The 21,395-nt window shown below is 40.3% G+C and overlaps 1 protein-coding gene across 2 annotated transcripts in view; it reads left to right on the top strand.

Moving 5' to 3' along the window:
- The window catches only part of ACYP2 (acylphosphatase 2), a 179,214-nt gene that overhangs the window by 81,341 nt on the left and 76,478 nt on the right, over positions 1 to 21,395 (top strand). For both annotated transcript variants that reach the window (XM_080683725.1, XM_080683724.1), the window contains 2 exons: positions 4,576 to 4,592; positions 6,737 to 6,846. In XM_080683725.1, coding sequence (XP_080539851.1) covers positions 4,590 to 4,592; positions 6,737 to 6,846 — 113 coding nt within the window. In that variant the 5' untranslated portion in view covers positions 4,576 to 4,589. The remainder of the gene's footprint in view (positions 1 to 4,575; positions 4,593 to 6,736; positions 6,847 to 21,395) is intronic.

Genomic DNA, 21,395 nt, shown 5'->3' with positions numbered 1-21,395 from the left:
ACCCTGGATGGATGGAGAAAGGTTGAAATGAGGCAGAATTTTATTCCATATAAAGAAGGCCTTTCTAACCACTAAGGTGTTTAAAATCACTAAGGGCTGCTTTGTAAGGTGGTGACTGTATGACTGTCTGCATTCAAAATTGACACCTGCAGTCAGATCTCAGCATAAAGGGGTACATTACAATAGGAAAACTTGATTTTGCATGAAAGGAGGCTGACATCCTATGATTTCTTGACTACCAGTATTTCTTTGTAGATTTAAAATAGTGTTTCCTTTGCAGTATTCACCTCAGAGTTTCTCACGGACACACCTTTCCACAGAGGGAGGTGCCGTTGCAGCTGATTGAGCCTCAGCTGAGCAGGTGTCACGCTCGAGTCTTTCATAACTGAAGGGGCTGATGTCTGTCCCAGTTTCCAGAGCAGTGTGTCTGTCAAAAACCTGTCCGTGTCATATCAGCTTCCTTGCTCTTTAGCAGAGGAGGTGGAAGCGATGCAGAGAGACCACAAAAGCCCTTGGGAACATCTCCCACGCAGGCCGCGTCCCGAGTGCTCTGCTCCAGCCAGTGCCGATAGGCTGCAGAAAATCTGTCCCACGTTCGCTTCTTGTTTCCTTTGTGTGCCTCCTTCGGTTGCACAGTGTGCTTCAAACTAGGGATCAGGACTCTCAGAAAGATTCTGGGGGAATTCCAAGTGGATTATGGAGCTTTGAATGCTAATTCCTGTGTGGTTCATTGCTTCACAAAGTTAATGGGCTGGAGGTCCTGACACCTCTTGCTGCGAATTCCTTCTAAGGCTTTAAAATAGGGGTTGTGGTTGAGGGACTGAATAAATAACACCTCTCTTCATTGTGTGAGTTACTGATTGACAAGTTAGACCAAGAATAAAGCAGAGCCTGGCTGGTGTGGCTCAGTGGGTGAGCATAGACCTATGAACCAGGAGGTCCAGGTTACACTCCCAATCAGGGCACATGCCCAGGTTTCTCTCGATCCCTAGTAAGGGGCGTGCAGAAGGCAGCCGATCAATGATCCTCTCATCATCGATGTTTCTATCTCTTTCTCCCTCTCCCTTCCTCTCTGCAATCAATAAAAATATATTTTAAAAAAATAATAAAGCAGGGTTTGGGGATGTGGTGTGTTTCTTCAGGGAAGTGCACCTTGTTATAATCTGTACTGCCAAAGTAGACACAGCCACCAGGCACTGGCAGGCCTCCTGTGGGCAGAGCAGAAGGCATGACCTCTGAGGGTAACTCACTCCCAGGAGAAGGTGGGAAAGGTGCACGTGGGCTGTGCACAGTTCTACTTCCAAATTTACCCATTAGATTAGTCACTCCTTATCTCAGAGGAGGAATCAGAAACAGGGTAGAGAGTGGCAAAGGGTGGCACATGGATGGATATTCCTCCTCAAAGAAGGAACTATCATGAGGGCAAAGAAGCTTCTCCTCCAGAAAGAAGTTATAAAATCTAGAGGGAGCACAACTTGTTTAGTCCTGGTTACAGTACTGCAAGATGATCTGGACTGCAGGGTTTTTGGTGTGGAGTGACAGGAAGTCGGGGAAGTGGTGTGGTCCCAAACTGGAGAAGGACTGCTCTTCTCTCACAGGTGGAGGTGGGAAGGACTAACACCAGCAGGTCATTGGTTGAGGCTCGCAGGAAAGCTCTTTGACAGGAGCGTCCCCAGCCAAGGTTTTCCCCTTGTGCTCTCCCTACTCCTGACTGTAGGGTGACTATAATTTGCACTCTAGCAGCCCTCCGAAAACCTAGAGGGAAAGGCCAAGGAAATCGCAGGGGCCTTAGCCCTGACGTCCCCGAGGGATGGGGGAAGTGGGGAATGGGGAATGAATGCTAAAGGGAAATGTTAGGGAGGGGTTCCTTTTGGGGTGATGGGAATGTTCTGCAATTAGCTACTGGTGATGGTTGCAAAACTCTCTGAATCTACTAAATATCACTGTATATTTAGTATACACTGAACACTTTAAAAGGGGGTATTTCATATTATATGAATTACTAGAGGCCCGGTGCACGAAATTCGTGCATGGGGGGGGGGTGTCCCTCAGCCAGGACTGCTGGCTCCCAACTGCTTGCCTGCCTGCCTTCCTGATTGCCCCTAACCGATTCTGCCTGCCAGCCTGATCACCCCCTAACCACTCCCCTGCCAGCCTGATTGATGCCTAACTGCTCCCCTGCCAGCCTGTTTGCCCCTAACTACCCTCCCCTGCAGGCCTGGTCACCCCTAACTGCTCTCCCCTGCAGGCCTGGGTCCCCCCCAACTGCCCTTCCCTGCAGGCCTGGTCGCCCCCAACTTCCCTCCCCTGCAGGCTTGATCGCCCACAACTGCCCACCCCTGCTGGCCATCTTGTGGCGGCTATCTTGTGTCCACATGGGGGCAGCCATCTTTGACCACATGGGGGCAGCCATCTTGTGTGTTGGATTGGTGGTCAATCTGCATATTACTCTTTTATTAGATAGGATAGAGGCCTGGTGCACGGGTGGGGGCCAGCTGGTTTGCCCTGAAGGGTGTCCCAGATCAGGGTGGGGGTTCCCTTGGGGTGTGGGGCGGCCTGGGTGAGGGGCCTGTGGTGGTTTGCAGGCTGGCCACGCCCCCCGGCGACCCAAGCGGAGGCCCTGGGATCTGGGATTTATTTATCTTCTATAATTGAAACTTTGTAGCGGAGCCAAGCCTCCTGCTCACTCCGTGGCCGCAGCCATTTTTGATGGGATTTATTTATCTTTTATAATTGAAACTTTGTAGCCTTGAGTGGAGGCCTGGGCTGACCAGGGTGTGCAGAAAGCTTGGCTTCCTCCATTGCCGGGGAAACCCAAGCCTCCTGCTCGCTCTGTGGCCACAGCCAGCTCGGTTGGGTTAATTTGCATACTTGCTCCTGATTGGCTGATGGGCGTGGCTTTTGGGTGTAGCGGAGCGATGGTTAATTTGCATATTACTCTTTTATTAGATAGGATATCTAAATTTTTTGAAAAAGTCACACACACACAAAAAGGAAAGCAAAATACTCTCAGGTGCTCCTGGTCCATGGACCACTCTTGGAGCAGGAAAGAGCTGGACCAGATGTTTCCAATTTCTGTTTACTTCAGTTGCATGCACTTACTTTTCATGATGCTAACCTCAGGCAGTGCATCACTGTTGAGGAACTCAGAGGGGAATATGCACAGTTCAGTGGTGACCAAACCCTTCAACTCTACGTGGACCTTCCAGGATCTTCTCACTCTTAGGGTAAACGACTGCACACTTACCCAGTTATGCTGTTTTCTCTCCTGTTTTGTCTCTCTTCTAGATGGTCTGAAAATTTTCTTGAGTTTTCTGGCACTTTTTTTTATATCTGCTAGCTAATGTCTTCTTCCATCTATATAACAGATTCCCTTTCAGATCAATTCTTCCACCTTTTATATGTAGCATTTAAAATATTTTTATAGCCCTACAAAAATTCCATTTGTGAGATTATCTTGTCTTTATTGCTTTACTACTCTTTTTCTTTACATTCTTTTGGTGCTACAATACACTATCATCAGGAAACAAATGATATCTCTTATTATAAATCCACTTATAGAATTACATAAAATTACCTAATCCACTGAAATCCTGTATTTTCTTAACCAGGCTCAATTGCTGTATATTGAAGCAATATCTTTTGCCTGATTAATCCCCTGTGATTTCCAAAGTTTTTTCTTCTAATTTTTTTTTCAAATGAGATATAATTTAAATTCAGTAAGTCACCTCTTTTAAAAATAATTTTATTGATTTCAGAGAGGAAGGGAGAGGGAGAGAGCTAGAAACATCAATGATGAGAATCATTGATCAGCTGCCTTCTGCATGCCCCACACTGGGGATCGAGCCCTCAATCCAGGCATGTGACCTGACCGGGAATCGAACCGTGACCTCCTGGTTCATAGGGCAGCACTCAACCACTGGGCAACACAGGCCGGGCTAACATTCACCCTTTTTAGTGAACAGTTTCATGAGGTTTGAAACATGCAGACGGTCATGTAACCACCGCAGTTGAGATATACAGAGCAGTGTCATCATCCCCCAGAGTTCCCTGGTGCCCCTTTGCGCTCCTCTCTCCCCTCCCAGCCCTTGGCAACTGATGAGTCCTGTCCCTGTAGTTTGCCTTTTCCAGAATGTAAAATTAACATTAAAACAAACATTTTATTACATTTCAACTTGGATTTGGTCCTTGTCTTTAAAGAAGAAATTCTAAAAGCTGAGGATAGGTAAATGTGATGTCAAATATACTCAACTGACCTTGTAATAAGCATTTGATTTTAGTTAGCATTTTAAAATAGACTAAATATACCGTTTGGCATTTTATTATACTTTGAAAGAAATATTCAAATAAAATGAAATATTCAGATTACTAATTTTTCCCAAAAGTAATCTTTCCTTTATCTTTTTATTTTAAAATAAAATAATTTTTTACAACACATTTTGAATATATTCAGACATTAAAAATTTTGTTCATTTCATTTACTTACTATTGAATAAATAGATGAAAATTAAGTTAGGAAATATATAATTTTTTTAAAAAGTAGACAAGCTGACTTTATTTTTATCTTTTATACAGGTGTCTGCTTCAGAATGGTAAGTCAATACAATCTGCTTTTGGTGTGTGTGGGGGTGCATTTTTTTCTCCCACAGTTATTTCTAATCACAAACATAAAGCAGCTTTCTACTTAGTGCTCGTCTATTGCTTATTTTCCATCCTTGACAGCAAATAAAAATGTATTTTTATTTCTTCACATACAAATTACTGGTTGAGATTTTTATTAGAGCTGTCTTTACAAAGTAGTCTATTAAAAACATTACAGTGTTCTTAGCCTTTAGCTAATATTTTCTATGAATTTCAAAGTACCTCTCTTGAGGTGGTTAAGTTAAACCTTTTGACTAGGTATATTAATACAAAATATGGGATCTTCCACTTGTTCTGGATGGAAGAAGCCCTCTACCCAAAGGCACGTGTCTCAAATTGCATAATGAAACACGCTCATGTTGCATAAGGTAGTGTCCCCGGTTTTTAGAAGTTAAAGCTACTTGTTGCCTTTAAAAATTTATTTTGTTATCAGACTCCTTTCCTAAAAGTTAAACGTGACCTGTATTTTCACCGATTTATCTGAGCTGGCAGACACTAGATTAGGTCTCTGTCCCTAACCTCTGAGTACTCTAACAGGTCCCACCTATAGGGCTCCACATTTTGAGATCAGGTTGTCTCCTTCTTCGTTATTACCTATGAGAGCTTGATTTATTTTCAGAACCAGCTCATACATCAACCCTAGCTATCACCATCTCGGATTGTGTTGCTTCATATTGTTTGGAACGCAGAGAGAGATCGTGGTCACCCTGGCTTCCAAACAGAAGAACATGTTTTTATTTTTATTTATTTTTTTATTTATTTATTTTTTAATAAATTTTATTGATACTTTACAGAGAGGAAGGGAGAGGGATAGAGAGCCAGAAACATCAATGAGAGAGAAACATCGATCAGCTGCCTCCTGCACACTCCCCACTGGGGATGTGCCCGCAACCAAGGTACATGCCCTTGACCGGAATCGAACCCGGGACCCTTCAGTCCGCAGGCCGACGCTCTATCCACTGAGCCAAACCAGTCTCGGCTGAAGAACATGTTTTTAAAAAGTTCTAGTTAGAATGGGTCCACAAGAATTTTAGTATGATGTAGTTAAAATGACTCAAAATAAAAATTTTGCTGGATTTTGCCCTGGCTGGTATGGCTTGGTTTTGGGCACCATCCAGTGCACCAAAAGGTTTGCAATTAGATTCCTGGTCAAGGCACATGCCCAGGTTTTGGACTCGATCCCCAGTAGAGGGCGTGCAGGAGGCAGCCCATCGATGTTTTGCTCTTACATCGATATTTCTTTCTTTCCCTCTCCCTTCCTCTCTTTCTCTAAAAATAAATTTAAACAAAATTAAAAAAAATATTTCTAGGTTTTTATTTGCCAGTAGCATAAGTGAATTTGGAACCAAGAAAAGAACTTGAAAAACACACAACCTATTAAGAATAATAGGAAGCCCTCGCTGGTTTGGCTCAGTGATAGAGCATCAGTCTGTGGACTGAAGGGTCCCGGGTTCGAATCTGGTCAAGGGCACAGGCCCAGTTTTCGAGCTCAATCCCCAGAATGGGGAGTGCAGGAGGCAGCTGGTCAATAATTCTCTCTCATCATTGATGTTTCTATATCTCCCTCTCCCTTCCTTTCTAAAATCAATACAAATATATTTTAAAAAAGAATAATAGGAAAAATAAATTTACCTAGAGAATTACAACACTTGTTATAATTCAGAAAACAACAGAATATTTTAATCCAGTACTTTTCTATTGCTTATAACTGAATATTTTCTCTTAGTGTTTGAGAATTTTAGAGTGGTCATCATTTGAAACTCAGATTAACAATGTAATTTTGTGTTAGCTGATGCAAGGGAATGCAACTGAATTTTATGAATCCCCAAACACAACATAAAAACTGTGTTTGGAAGTAATTCCCAGGATCAGTTTATTTTCTCACAGCATGCTTATCTTTACTGAAAGTGGAATTTAACAAAAATTCCACTTAAGTGAAGTTTCTTATCAATAGAGGTATTAATTACTGCTGGTCAGTTGTACAATTTTGGGAAAAAAATTATCAGCTTAGTGCTTTTTGAATGTTAGAATCAAGTGTTATGAATTCTGACTTTTGGTGATGGACTTTCTTTCCCTTGTTCTCTCCTGAAACCAGTACACAGAGGGTGAGGCTAAGAAGATAGGAGTGGTTGGCTGGGTGAAGAATACCAGCAAAGGCACAGTTACAGGTCAAGTGCAAGGCCCTGAGGAGAAAGTCAACTCCATGTAAGTAGCAAGACACTAACACACTCATGCAGTTTATGGAATTATTTTATGTTTCCTTGGATAACAGGAACATAGTATCGATGTGCCAAATTCGGTTTGCAGATTATAACTACACTAACATGCTCTTTTAGGCAGACCAACAAAGACATTCTCAGAATTGGGAATGGAATTTCTGCATTTAGGAATGGATTTCCCATGTGAACAGGCTCTCAAAAAGATCACTGGCACCACTCCCCAATCTCTATGAATTGTGTTTTAATTCTCCTCTGACATGTGGGAAATATCCAGGATCCACGTATCTCTCATCTGAAGTGGTTGTGATAGAAGCATATGCCTTAAGATGCTTGAAGTTCTTCCCCCCCACCCCCCACCCCCCCAATATATTTTATTGGTTTCAGAGAGGAAGAGAGAGGGAGAGAGAGATAGAAACATCAATGATGAAAGAGAATCACTGATCAGCTGCCTCCTGCATGCCCCCTACTGGAGATCAAACCCACTACCTAGGCATGTGCCCCGACTGGAAATCGAACTATGACCTCTTGGTTCATAGGTCAACATTCAACCACTGAGCACACCAGCCAGGCTTGAAGTTCTTAAAGTAGCCTTCAAGGCAAAAAGATTATCATCTCCTTTTCATTGTTTAAATATCTTTTAAAAAATCTAATTGTGGAGCATTTGAGATCTTACTTCCAACATGTCATCAGTTTGGCTGAAATAAAAGCATAAAAATTCTAAAAAAAAAAAAAAAATCTAATTGTAATTTTGTTGTTACTATCAGTGAAAGTATGTTTAATGAGCTCCATGGTTACCATAATGAGTCCTTGCCCACCAAAGGAGACCAAATTCAGAAATACAGGAAAAAGTGCCCTGTCATTTTCAAAGGCCTTATCTTTTTAGGTTTGTAAATTCTACTGGTGTCTGCAGTCTTTGTAAAAAAAAAAATAAATAAATAGCTAACATTTATTGAGCATATGCAATATGTTAGGCAGTATGCTAAACACTTTACATAGATTATCTTATGTAATTTTACAAGGATCTTATGAGGGTGGTGCTAATTAATACCCAATTTATTTTCTTTCATTGTTTGCAATTTATCTTTGTTTTCACTGCTTAATATTTTCAGATTTAAAAAGCAATGCTTTTTTGTTTATTGTAATAGGTGAAATAGTAAGATACAGAGAGTATAAAAGCAAAGCTGGTAATCTGCCCCTTCTCCTCTGCTTCCTTCCCTTTGGGTAACCTGTGCCAACTTTCCGAAGCTTTCACTTTCATTTAAAAGTATTTAAGCCTGGCCAGTGTTGCTCAGTGGTCAGAGTGTTAGCCCGTGCACCAAAGGGTCTCGGGATTGATTCCTGATCAAGGGCATGTACCTGGGTTGCAGGTTTGATCCCCAGCCCCAATCAGGGCGTGTGTGGGAGGCAACCAGTCGATGTGCCTCTCTCACATTGATATTTCTTTCTCTCTCCCACACCCTCCCTCCCTTCCATTCTCTCTAAAAATCAATGGAAAAAATATCCTCAGGTGAGGATTAAGCACAAAAAAAGTATTTAAGAATACATTTATAATTAGGGTTTTGCTTGCTTTTGCTGAAATAGAATACTTAAAGCATATTTTTCTGTAATTAGTTTTATCATTTGATGGACATTCATCAATAAATGTATAACTACCAACTCCTTATTTTTCTAATTTCTTTATTTATAGGTACTTACTTGTGCTTGTGTGTAAAACTGCACCCCAACTTGAAAAGTGGGGTACAAAAATTCAAATTTTATTAAATGTTAATGGAAAACAATATTTTTGAATAGGATTGATAGGATTTAATATTGTATAGGACTAATAGTTCACTGTACAAGGAAATGTCAAATGACTAGGAGGGAGATTGAGGATGGGGACTCTGTGGAGGAGGGACACTCATGCCAATTATGTTATATCCTAACCCTTGTTGTAGCAGGTTTCTGATTAATATCAGTGCAATCGTATTACACATTCTGCTTATTTTTTCTTCCCACCCTCTGCGCATCCCTGCCCTTCCCCCACCCCCTCACACTACCAGTCATCTGTGCTAGCAACCTGCTGCATTTCCTTCTGTATTTGCTCCATGTTCACCTTTCATGTGCATGCGTCACACACACACGCACGCACGCACGCACACACACACACACACACACACACACACACACACTGGCCGGCACGTACTTTTGGGCTGTGATCAATGTTTGTTTTTTAAAAATGGGATTATTGTATATGCACTTCTCTATATCTCACCTTTATCATTAAAAAATACACCCAGAAAAATTTATCCAAGTCAAATGGTATAGCTCTAATGTATTCTTTTAAATAGCTGCTTATTATTCTACAGTATAAATGTACCATTATTTATTACCTTATTGTTGGGAACTCATCTTGTTTCCTCATTTTTTTTGTTTTTGTTTTTGTTTTGGCCATAAGAGCAATACTATAATAAACATTTTATTGGTGATTTTATTTTTATGGGGTAGATTCCCAGGAGTGTGATTTGTTGGTTGAAGTGTCTGTGTACTATTAATTTAAAAATATTTGTCAGACTGCTTTCAAAACAGTTCTAAACAAATTACATTATTTTTCTCTTTATCCTGTCAAATTTTTCTTTTATCTGATTGGGGACAGAGTAATATATGACTTTTTACTATTATTTGCATTTTTAACTTTTATAAACTCAAATATGGCTCTCTTTTCTTTCCGGTTAATAAACAGACTGTAAAAGTTGTTTCCTCGGTTTCCTTCTCACTTTTTGATGCTTTATTTATTACATTGCTTATTTACTCCATCTGGAATTTGTTTTTATTTTATGAGATTGGGGACTGACTATATTCTACCAGATGGATAGCCAGTTGTGCCAGCACCGTTTATTAAATAATCACTCTTTTCCATTGAATTGAAATACGTTTTTGTCATATATATTAAAATCTCATATCAACTGGGTTTTATTTCTGGATTCTCTGTTCTACTGATTATATGCCTAGAGTAATGTTCCATATTGATTTAATTAAAGTGGCTTTCTAGTATATCTTCTTTTTTTTTCATTCATTTATTTGTTTTGCTGGGTATTTTCTCTCTAAACTTTAAGATATTTTTATCCATTTAATTGGAATTACATTTGTGTTATTGAAAACTTACCAGATTGTCTTATAAATATGCTTTTTAAAATAAACTTTATTTTTACAAGTTTAGATTTACAGAAAAATTGTGAAGATAGAACAGTTTCCACTTATTCTCTACCCAGTTTTCCCTATTAACATTTTACATTAGTATGATGTATGATACAGTTAATCCATATTGATGCATTAGTATTAACTACTATCCATACATAGTTCATTCATATTTTCTCAGCATTTATCTAATATTCCTTTTCTCTTTTAGGAACTCAATTTTTTTAAAAAAAATATATTTCATCAATTTTTTTACAGAGAGGAAGGGAGAGGGAGAGAGAGTTAGAAACATCGATGAGAGAGAAACATCCATCAGCTGCCTCCTGCAAACCCCCTACTGGGGATGTGCCCGCAACCAAGGTACATGCCCTTGACCGGAATCGAACCTGGGACCCTTCAGTCCGCAGGCTGATGCTTTATCCACTGAGGCAAACCGGTGAGGGCTAGGAACTCAAATTTAACTTGCTTTTTGATTGTACATTTTTATGATATTAAGCTTGATATTCAATTATCCCATCTAAGAAGATGGATGTTTTTTCATTTGCTCAGATTTTTATTTTATTTATTTACTTTTTAAAATATATTTTTATTGATTTCAGAGAGGAAGGGAGAGGGAGAGAGAGGTAGAAACAATGATGAGAGAGAATCATTGATCGGCTGCCTCCTGCATGCCCCCTACTGGGGATCGAGCCTGCAACCCAGACACGTGCCCTTGACTGGAATCAAACCTGGGACCCTTCAGTCCACTGGCCGACGCTCTATCCACTGAGCCAAACCAGCTAGGGCTGCTCAGATTTTTAAATTTACCCTTCAATATGATTTTATAGTTGTCATCATATGCTCTTCTTGCTGAGTTTCTTCCTAAGCTAGGTATGTGCCTTGATCAGGAATCGAACGTGCAAACCTCTTTTGGTATACTGGACAATGCTCCAACCAACTGAGCCACCTGGCCAGGGCTCTAGCATCCTTTAAGTCCATTCATCTCCCTATTTATTTAGGTGCTACAGTTGTGTGTTTTAATTATGTATTTTAAACCTGACAGGACATTAATATTTTTTAAAGTAAATATTTTTTGAAGTGGGGGACTTCCATATATTTGACATTTTTGTTGCTTTTTTTCCCTTCCTAATTCTTTGGTCTTCTGTGTAGGAATATTTTCATTCTGCTAAAATATGTTCTTAAAGTATTTTATTTAATACTAGAGGCCCGGTGCACGAAATTCATGCATGGGGGGGTGTCCCTCAGCCCAGCCTGCACCCTCTCCAATCTGGGACCCCTCGAGGGATATCCGACTGCCCGTTTAGGCAGGACTTCTAGGTCCCAACTGCTCGCCTGCTTGCCTTCCTGATTGCCCCTAACTGCTTCTGCCTGCCAGCCTGATCACCCCCTAACCACTCCCCTGCCAGCCTGATTGATGCCTAACTGCTCCCCTGCTAGCCTGTTTGCCCCTAACTGCCCTCCCCTGCAGGCCTGGTCCCCCCAACTGCTCTCCCCTGCAGGCCTGGGTCCCCCCCAACTGCCCTTCCCTGCAGACCCAGTCACCCCCAACTTCCCTCCTCTGCTGGCTGGGTCACCCCTAACTGCCCTCCCCTGCTGGCTTGATCGCCCCCAACTGCCCTCCCTTGCAGACCTGGTCCCTCCCAACTGCCCTCCCTTGCAGGCCTGGTTCCTCCCAACTGCCCTCCCCTGCTGGCCATCTTGTGGTGGCCATCTGTGTCCACATGGGGGCAGGATCTTTGACCACATAGGGGCAGCCATCTTGTGTGTTGGAGTGATGGTCAATCTGCATATTATTCTTTTATTAGATAGGATGGGCCTGCTGGTGATGTGTTATCTCAGTTTTTGTTAGTTCTACATGTTTTTATTTTACTTTCATTCTTGAAAAATACCTGCTTTGCTGTGTATAGAATTCTAACATGGTAGGTATTTTTTTCCCCAGTATTCTATGGATATACCATTTAGTGTTCTGTCTCTCATTGTGTTGTCTTAAAGTTGGCTGTCAGTTTTACATGTTGCTTCTTTAAAGTAACTTAGCTACATTTAGGATGGCAACAATAATAAAATTGCCGTTTACAATTTGCAGTAATAAATATAACATCAGGCCTGTCCGTTGGTTTAGGTTTGTTTTCCCTGGTAATGTTTAGTAGTTCTCACAATACCGATGCCGAGAAGGCATGAGGTCGGGGTTCATCCAGGGCTGGTATTGCCAACTGCAAAGAGCAGAGGTGAGAGAGCAGGGACTTGAGGGTATTTACAAGGGAGTGACTATCATGATGAATTTTGGAATTTTGTTTGGACAAGAAGAGAAATTAACTGGGAGTCAGTGGTTGGGCAGTGAGAAATGGTTGCCTTAGTGGATTTTGGGTCTAACAATGTGTCACAGCTCTCGGGCACTGTTTCATTTCACTGGTTCTGGAATCGGTGGAGTCCGCTCAGAAAGGAAGGGCTGGAGTGGCGGGTGTGGAACATCCCTGATGTCTCTTGCTCCACTGTGACTGAGGGTCCAGTGTGGATCGGCTCTTTCCCTGACTCCCCACCCCCACCCCCACCCCCACCCCCACCCCCGTGTCCATTGGGTCTAGAAGTGGACTTCACCTGAGGAAATTCTTCCTGAAAGATATTGAAAATTTTTCATATTTTGGTGTTGTCATGACTCTCTTTTACAGCTTTTTATTATGGGATGTTCAAATATATACATGAATAGGGAGAACAGGACAATGAACCCCAGGTATCTATTACCCAGTTTCAGTAACATTTAATTTCTGACTTTCTTGTTTCCCATATTCCTCCAACTTTGTCGTTGTTATTCGATTATTTAAAGCAAATTTTCTGTATCATATTATTCATCTGTAAGCCTGAATAATATGAAACTGCCAATATTTGACAACATTTTTACCTATAAAATGGCAATTTCAGATTGTTTAATATTTTCCTATGTTTTTCTAACAGAAGTACTACGAACCTATTAATATATTTTTCTAAACCCCACAGCAGGTCTATCTCCAAATGTCAAAGTGCATCCCATATCAGTGACCCTATCCCTGGGAGCTTGTCTTCCTCATAGTCTTGGTTTAAGCCTGTTCCACACCAGGAGTGGGTTCCTGTCTCCTCAATCATACGTTTTCATCTTTCTTGATTTAATCCCTTGTTTTATTGAAACATAGTTCTCTATAAACTTCCCAAGGAAAAGTGCACGAGAGAACAAAAAAATTGTCTTATTGCCCACCTTTATTTGCTCTCATACTTAATTGTTTGTTATAAAAATCTATGCCAAAAATAATCTCCCATTCAGAATTTTAAAGGCATAGCTCCATAGCTTCTTGTGTTGCTGTTGAGAGATTTGATATCATTCCCACACAACGGAGTGAGAGTTATGCCTGTTTATTCCTTTCAGAAAGTTTTTAAGATGTTCATTTTATCCCTGTTTCTGCATTTCCACTGTCCGCTGTCCATGTTTTAATTTCACTTTAAATGCTGGGCTCTTGGAAGAAGAGAGTTGTCCCTTTTTTGACAATTTTCTTTCCCTCTCTCTTCTTGGGTCTCCTCTTTTGAAACTTCTATATGGACCTGATCCTCTAATTTTCAACTTTTCTCACTAGTTTCCAAACTGTTATCTGGGAAACAGCCTCAACTTTGTCTTCCATTCTCCCCTATTAATTTTTTTCTTTCTATTGCTATATTTTAATTTTTTACTTTATAGCATCTTGTTTTTTTCATCTCTCTCTGAGGATATTGTGTGTGTGTTTCTTTTTGAAGTTTTCTTCTGCTTTTTGCATTGTTTCTGTTTCCTCTAACTTCCTTTTCTTTTACCTCTCCTTGCCTTTTCTTTGTTTTCTGTTTTGCTCCTCTCTTTCATACTGCAGTCTTTCCTTACAGTCATATTTTCAGCAACTTACTCATGAATATGAGCAGACAGCCAAGAATAAACAGACTTCTAAGGAAATTTTCCAACATGTAATTGTAGACTTGTTGGCTCGAGGAACAGTGGTGACTGATGGAGAGTTGGCCTTCTTGTTGGGGAACCTCCAAATGTTAAATCAATAGGTCTTGTTGTCTGCAGTCCCTTGTCCCTTCAAACCCCAAGTCTTCTGTGGGTTCCAATTGTTTTTTTGCTTCTGCAGCCACTTTGGCTATAATGTCCTTTGTTTTTCTGTGTTGTTGATTTCTCCTTCATCTGTTTTCCTTCTGATTTGTTGAAATATCTTTTTTCAGGTTATAGTTTTGTATCAACTAGGAATATTTTCAGCTGTAAGTTAATAGAAAACCAGACTTAAAATGGATAAAACAAGTTAAGGGTTCTTTTTTCTTAGTAACAAGAAGTCTAGGGGTAGGTGGTTACTGGCCTTTGGCTCAGTAGCTCAGTGATATGAGGACCAGACTCTGTGGTTCTCTTGGCCTTTCCCTCCTGGTCAGAAATGGAAAAGTGCAGCAGCACCTAACATCCACAGTCAAGGCAGGAGAAGGCAGGAAGGGGAAAGGATTGTGCTGTGTTCTCTGAACTTGGTTGTCATCAGTATGTGGACAGTGTTTGAAACCATGTACTTGGTTGGGTTTTTGCAGGGAGAGCTCATGTGATGACAGGCAAGCAGGAACCCGACACCAGAAAATGTAAATCAAACATTTTATCATGTTTTAGCAAACATGATAAAATGCCATTACAATGAAAAATATTTAGATTTTAAAGAATGAATCTATTCCTCTGGCATCTACTATGTGCAGTACAGTGCTTAAGGTACTGAATTACCAAAAAATTAAAACACAGTAAGAGAAGTTACGGAAATAGGTTGTAAGGTCAGACTAAATGTGGTGCATTTATAAGCTATATGAATATTGCCTTATTTTCTGCTAGTTACCAAAAACCCTTTTTAATTTTTTTATTATTTTTTAGAATGTTATGACAGTAAGTCACAGAAATCAAAGTTAAATTGCCTTTAAAAATACAGGTGTGATATCTTCCCAAATTATTGAAATGTGGAATTCAACAGGGATCAACATTTACAGGCAGCCTGGCTATGATTATAACAGTCCTACTTTGTTTTTGCTAAGGAGCTAGCAGCATCCAAGAATGCACTGCAGGGTGTGTGTGTGTGTGTGTGTGTGTGTGTGTGTGTGTGTGTGTGTGTGTGTGTCTTCTTCCCCGTCTGTGTTTTTTCTCAGAAACAATGACTGATGGCTTTCTTTAGCAATTTGCATTATATGTTTTGAGTTGTAGAGGTAGATTCTGCCAACATTTTTGATGCATAGAAACCATTTTGAATTCATTGTTTTATTAAACCTATTTTTTTCCAAAATTAAACAAAAAATATTTTCTGTTTCTTGGCAATCATTTTAAATTAATGTGTAGAGTTATGACACTGAGCATAAACCTTTGACTAAATCTACACAAAATATATTTTTCTTAAAGACTAAATAGTAATTTTGCAAAAAAATAAAAAAAAACACACACAACAAAAACAACAACCAAAAAATCCCCCTACAAAACTGAAAACATTTGAATTTGGAGACAGTGAGCCACATTCTAAAAGTCAAATTACATCTTGGTTGCTACATATTTTTCAAACTGTATGTCATGCATCTGTACTCTGCACTTCAAAGCATCATTCACAGACTGGGGTATGTGTAAAAGAGGATGATCAAATACGCCATAATACAAAGAATGCTTGGTGGCACTGCGGATATGTAGGCTGGAAAAAAGAATACTTGAGGGAATAACGATGGTTTCCTTCTGAAGGGTAGATGTTCCCTGTTGTTCCAGAGGTAATCATTTTGGTTGTGGCCATGAGAGAATTCACTTATTTCACCTGATAAAGAATGTTCTTGTAAAGGCACCTAATGTATCTAACGGTGGAATTTTATCAGTAACTAGGAGTCTGTATCAGGTGTTGGCAAACTACAACCATGAGCCAGATCTGGCCCATTGCCAGTTTTGTAAATGAGGGTTTACACAGCCACACCCACTCATTCATATTTTGTCTGCTGTTGCTTTTGTGTTACTACCAGGAGTTGGGTAGTTGCACCCGAGACCGGATGGCCACAAAGCCTAAAATGTTTACTATCTGGCCCTTTACAGAAAAAGTTTGCTGACCCCTAGTGTAGATTTCAGACAAGTCAGGGGTTTACAGAAGCTATAACTCATTGGATGATGGTAAATTAGCATATGTGACTTCGAAGATCCTGTCCAACTAAGATTCTGTGGTTCTATACAGAGTCAACAATATACATGTAGTTACGATGTGTTCACAGCTTTAAGAGCTAGAAGTAGAATAGAGTCACCAATATAATTGTATTTATCTCTTCCACAGATATTTAGCATTTGTGTGAAATGTGAAATTTTAACAGCATTCTGCTTTAACGATGAAATGCCATTGTTTATCTTTTTAAAAAATTTATCTTTATTGTTGAAAGTATTACAGATGTCTCTTTTTTTACCCCATGGACTCCCTCCCCCCAACTCCCACCCCTTCCCCAGCTGTTTCACCATTTCCAGCTGTTACACTAGTGGATTGGAATGAAGCAATGGATTTTGTGAACAATTCAGTAGTGTCAGATTCAAAGTTATTTAATATTTTTAAAAAATAACTTTCCTCTAGCAAACCATTAGTGGCATTACTTTCTATGTAACCAGAGTTGTTAGTTTTTTATGACTTTTCACCTGAGAATACCAAAGCACTTTACTAATATTTTATACCTTATTCGTAAGGTCCTTCTTACACAAACAGATGGGGTTAGTAAGAAAGTACCCATTGGATGTTCTGTTTGTGTCTGGTTTCCATTGGATGTTCTGAAATATAGAAGACTTGGGCATTTTTCAGGAGAACAAACATTCATTGAGGAGCTATAACTTTGGAAAATAATTTTAGTGTAACCTAATTAATATAAATTACTCTACTGGGGAAGTAGAAACATGAAAAATACCTATAGTAGAGTTGGAGTTCTTACATCAGGTTTTAGACCTCAAATACTAAGTCATTTATTTTCCTTTGGAATATATTTTTATTAAAATTACTTAAATGCATGGTTTTTGCTTTAAAGTTTATATTTAAATATGTGAATTTAGTAAGAATAATATTTAATAAAATAAATGCATAATGCAGTAATTTCTTTTTAAAAAATTAATCGAATTTATTTTTTAGAGCAGTTCTAGGTTTACAGAAAAATTGAAAGTACGGAGTTCCCATATAATCCTTCACACTTGCCCTCCCCTCCCCCACTGTTTCCTCTGTTATAACATCTTGCATTGATGTGATACATTTATTACAACTAATGAGCCAATATTGATATACCATTATTAATTAAAGACCATAGTTTACATTAGGGCTCATTTTTTGTGTTGTATATTCTGTGGGTTTTGACAAATACATAATGAGTTGCAGCCACCATTATAGTGTCATACAGACTAGTTCCACTCCTAAAAATCCCCTGTGCTCTGCCTGTTCATCCTTCCCTCCCTCCCCTCCAACTCCTGGTAACCACTAATGTTTTTACTATCTTCATAGTTTTGTCTTTTCCAGAATGTCATATAGTTGGGATCATACAGTGTATAGCCTTTTCAGATGGGCTTCTTTCACTTAGAAATAAATATGCCTTTTAGATTCCTCTGTGTCTTTTTGTTACTTGATAGCTGTGTGTGTGTGTGTGTGTGTGTGTGTGTGGTTTTGGAATTTATTCCAAAAAACAGGTTTTGAATAGATGATTATTGTATAACGTGGAACATTTACTTTTTTTTTTTTTAACATTTCTCTTTTTTATTTTTATTTATTTATTTATTTATTTATTTATTTATTTATTTATTTATTGTTTGAAGTATAACATTTATCTTTTTTTAAAAGAAGGATTTTGTTTTTTTATTTTTTAAATAGACTTTTATTGATTTCAGAGATGAAGGGAGAGGGAGAGAGATAGAAACATCAGTGATGAGAGAGAATCATTGATCAACTGCATCCTGCACGTCCCCTACTGGGGATGGAGCCCACAACCCAGGCATGTGCTTCTGACCAGAATCAAACCCAGGAGCCTTCAGTCCGCAGGCCGACGCTCTATTCATTGAGCCAAACGAGCTGGGGCTGATTTTGCTTTTTTAGAGAGGTTTCAGGTTTATAACCAATTGAGAGGAAGATACATAGATTTCCCATTTACCCCCTGCCCCCCACACACATAGCCTTCCCCATTATTGGTATCACTCACCAGAGTGGTACTTCTTTTTTTAAACCAAGATGAACTTTCATCGATACATCATCACCCAGAGTCCATAGTGTACCTTTTGGTTCACCTTTGTGTTGTACACTCCCTGGGTTTGGTTCATTTCTTTTTATCACAGAATAAAATTTCATTGCGTGGATGTACAATTAGTTTATCCAGTCACCTACTGAAGAACATCTTAGCTGTGTCCAAGTTTCAGCAGTTATTAAACGAATTACTTTTTAAAAAGTTGATACTGTAAATAAATTACAGTTTTTAGTATTACTTTCATGTTTCTTAAAGTTAACCTACAATACACAAATATGAAACGAACTATTTTCAAAAAGATAGCTTAATTTTCCAAAAGCTTGAAACCTATTTCAGTCTACTCACTACAAAATAAATGTGATAATTCTTTTTTAATTTGCAAAAGGTTTACATGGTTGTTCGAAAAAATTCAAATGCTGTGGCGTTATATGGAGTAACATATGTAAGCCCTGCCAGTCCTCATAACACCATAGTCCTACAAATTTTTCCTGTGTGTGTGTGTGTGTGTGTGTGTGTGTGTTGTGCACGTGCAAGGGTGCTCCCCGTGCCTTAGGGAGCAGGGCAGGCCTGTCTTTCTGGCCTCTTCTACTGCTTTCCCTCTCACGTGTTCAGTCCCTCCACGTGCACCCCCGCCCCCTGCCCAGGCTCCTCCTCCCTCAGGACAGGACATGTGCAGCAGCTCCATCTTCTTCCTGGAATGGATGCCTCTTTCTGTCTCCACACCTTGAGATTGTTCCCCACTCACCCTGTTAAGTCCTCTCACCGCATGCTCTGCTTCTTCACCTCACTTAGCACAGCTGTTACGAGGAATTACTTATTATCCCCTACCTCTACCCCAAGAGAATGCCTTCAGCTGTGAGTAACAGAAAACCTGATGAACAAGTGCCTCAGGCAGACGGGGCTTTGTTCTCCTTGGCTATAAGGAGGGCTGGAGGTCAGTGGAGGTTGCCCTTGGTCAGCTGATTCCCAGCGTCAGGATCCGGGAACTGGCTGATCCTCTTGTTCCTTCCCTCATGGTTGTAGATAGAATGACTGCTCCAGCTTCCAGCATCACACCCGCACTCAAGGCTGGAGGAAGGGGTGGCTCTGGGCCTGTTCTCTTTTATCTGGAATGCAAACATTCCAGAAGCCCACAGCACACTTCCATATGTGTGCTCCTGGCCTGCTCCTGCTAGAGTGAGCGTTTCCAGCCACCGGTGAGGAAGGTGTTTTGTGTTTCTTTATCAGATGGGCAGGTGCAGCTGCAGGAGGAGACAGGCTCAGGAGCAAACGAGTTTATTATACTCACAGTCCCAGAGACAAGGCATGGCATGCCACGCAGCTTCATGGGAAACACCTGGGTGGCCAGAAGGGAGTGAGGGGCGAGGTGCAGGCTGGAGCCTTCTTTGGGGTTTCTGGGGAAAAGGCAGGGCAGGGCTGGGCAGGGTAAGTGGTTTAGGTGGGCTAGTTTGAGTAGTTCCAGAGGGTTTTGGCCTATAGGGGTGGTCCCTAGTTGCCTGGTCCCTGGCCCTGGGATGTTAATAGAGAGGAATATTGCCACCTGGGATGCACAGGCCTGATGGAGGAGGTAGGGCTCTGGATTTACTGGTTTGCATATTAAAGTCATGCTCGGGGCTGAGCTCTTTGGTATCTTCCGGAATTTACGATCTCCCAGAAAGGGCAGTCTTCCCCAGCCAGAAAGGTGTTTTTTTTTTGTTTGTTTGTTTGTTTTTTAAGATATCAAAACATACAGAAAATAAAATTTATATTCTATACAGTGAGGGAGGGGGGAGTAATTAAGACTGGTATTGGGTTCACCACTCAGTGTTTATCATACCTCTCAAGACTACTGAAGGGGAGGGATTGTCTGTTCCGTTCTTCCTCGAATTCCCAATGCCTCGCAGATTGCTGGCACACAGAATGAACGGTGATGTGCCTGTTTGAAAGAGAAGGCAGACCAAGGACATTCGGGAGAAGGGAAAGTCAGGTGCAAGGGGACAAGTGACTGGGGCCTAGACAGATGACAGGGACTATTGGAAATTGAGGCTTGAAAGGTAGTTTGTGGTCAAACTGTGGAAAGCCTTGCACATCACGTTAGTTCTTTCTGTCAGCTTTGGGGAGGCATTGAAGAATTTCAGGCCAAGGAGTGACACAGGATGTGGGGTTAATGTTAACTGTTGGTAGTGTGGGCTGGGAACTGGAGGAAGAGATGGGAATCAGGGAGACTAACAATATTATACTCTGGGTTGATGAAGTAGAGTGAGAATAATTTGGGGGATTTAGAAATGTAATTTTGAAGTCATCCTCTAGAACAGTTACTCTCAAAGTATGACTCCTGGACCAGTAGCATCTGCATTATGGCAATTTCTTAAAAATGCAAATTCTTGGGACCCACTCCAGACCTTTAGCAAGCCCTGCAGGTGACTCTGAGGTACCTGAAGCAGGAAAGTCACTACCTAGAGCAGTAGACACTTGGGTGAAGAGAGTTTGCAGGTCACCTGATCTGATGCAACCAATCTGCCTGTTAGAATCACCTGGGGCGCTTTTTCATGCTGAGCCCCACAGCAGAACAACTAAAATCAGAATCTCTAGGAGTGGGATCCAGGCATCAATTTATTTCCATTGCTCCCAGGTGATTCCAATATGCAGCCAGGCCTGAAAATCACTGATCTTGTCTAACCCCCATTGATGACAAAGCTCAGGGCTGGAAGATGAGTTGCTCAAGGTCACACAGCAAGTTCAGGTAAGAATCAACCTTTTAAGCCGTTCTCTCCATGATACTTTAAATACTTGCCTTAAGATAATGGCTTCTAAATCATTCACAGTAACGATTATAACTGCCAAAATTTTAGAAGAAAAATAGGTTGCAGACAGAATTATAAAAAACTCAGTTCTCCTTTAGTTAACAGCATTTCACACTTCAGGAAGTTATCCTTTTTATAAAGATTACGTTAAAAAAGTGTATATTTTAATGTAACAGATAAGATATGTTATCTGTTACATTAGTGCTTTGTTATGTGTAAGTAAAATATTAGTTAAATAGTGCTTTGTTATGTGTAAGTAAAATAATCCTTTCTCAAACTCTAGGTGGAGCTCTTTGGTTTATATTGTTTTATGTATCATTTTGAGAGTCTTTGTTTTAAAAAGGAGCTATTT

Source organism: Plecotus auritus (genome assembly GCF_963455305.1).
Source record: "Plecotus auritus genome assembly, chromosome: 8".
In the NCBI taxonomy this organism is placed as follows: Eukaryota; Metazoa; Chordata; class Mammalia; order Chiroptera; family Vespertilionidae; genus Plecotus; species Plecotus auritus.
Note: the sequence above shows the minus strand (reverse complement) of the source record. Positions and strands in the feature narration are given on the sequence as shown.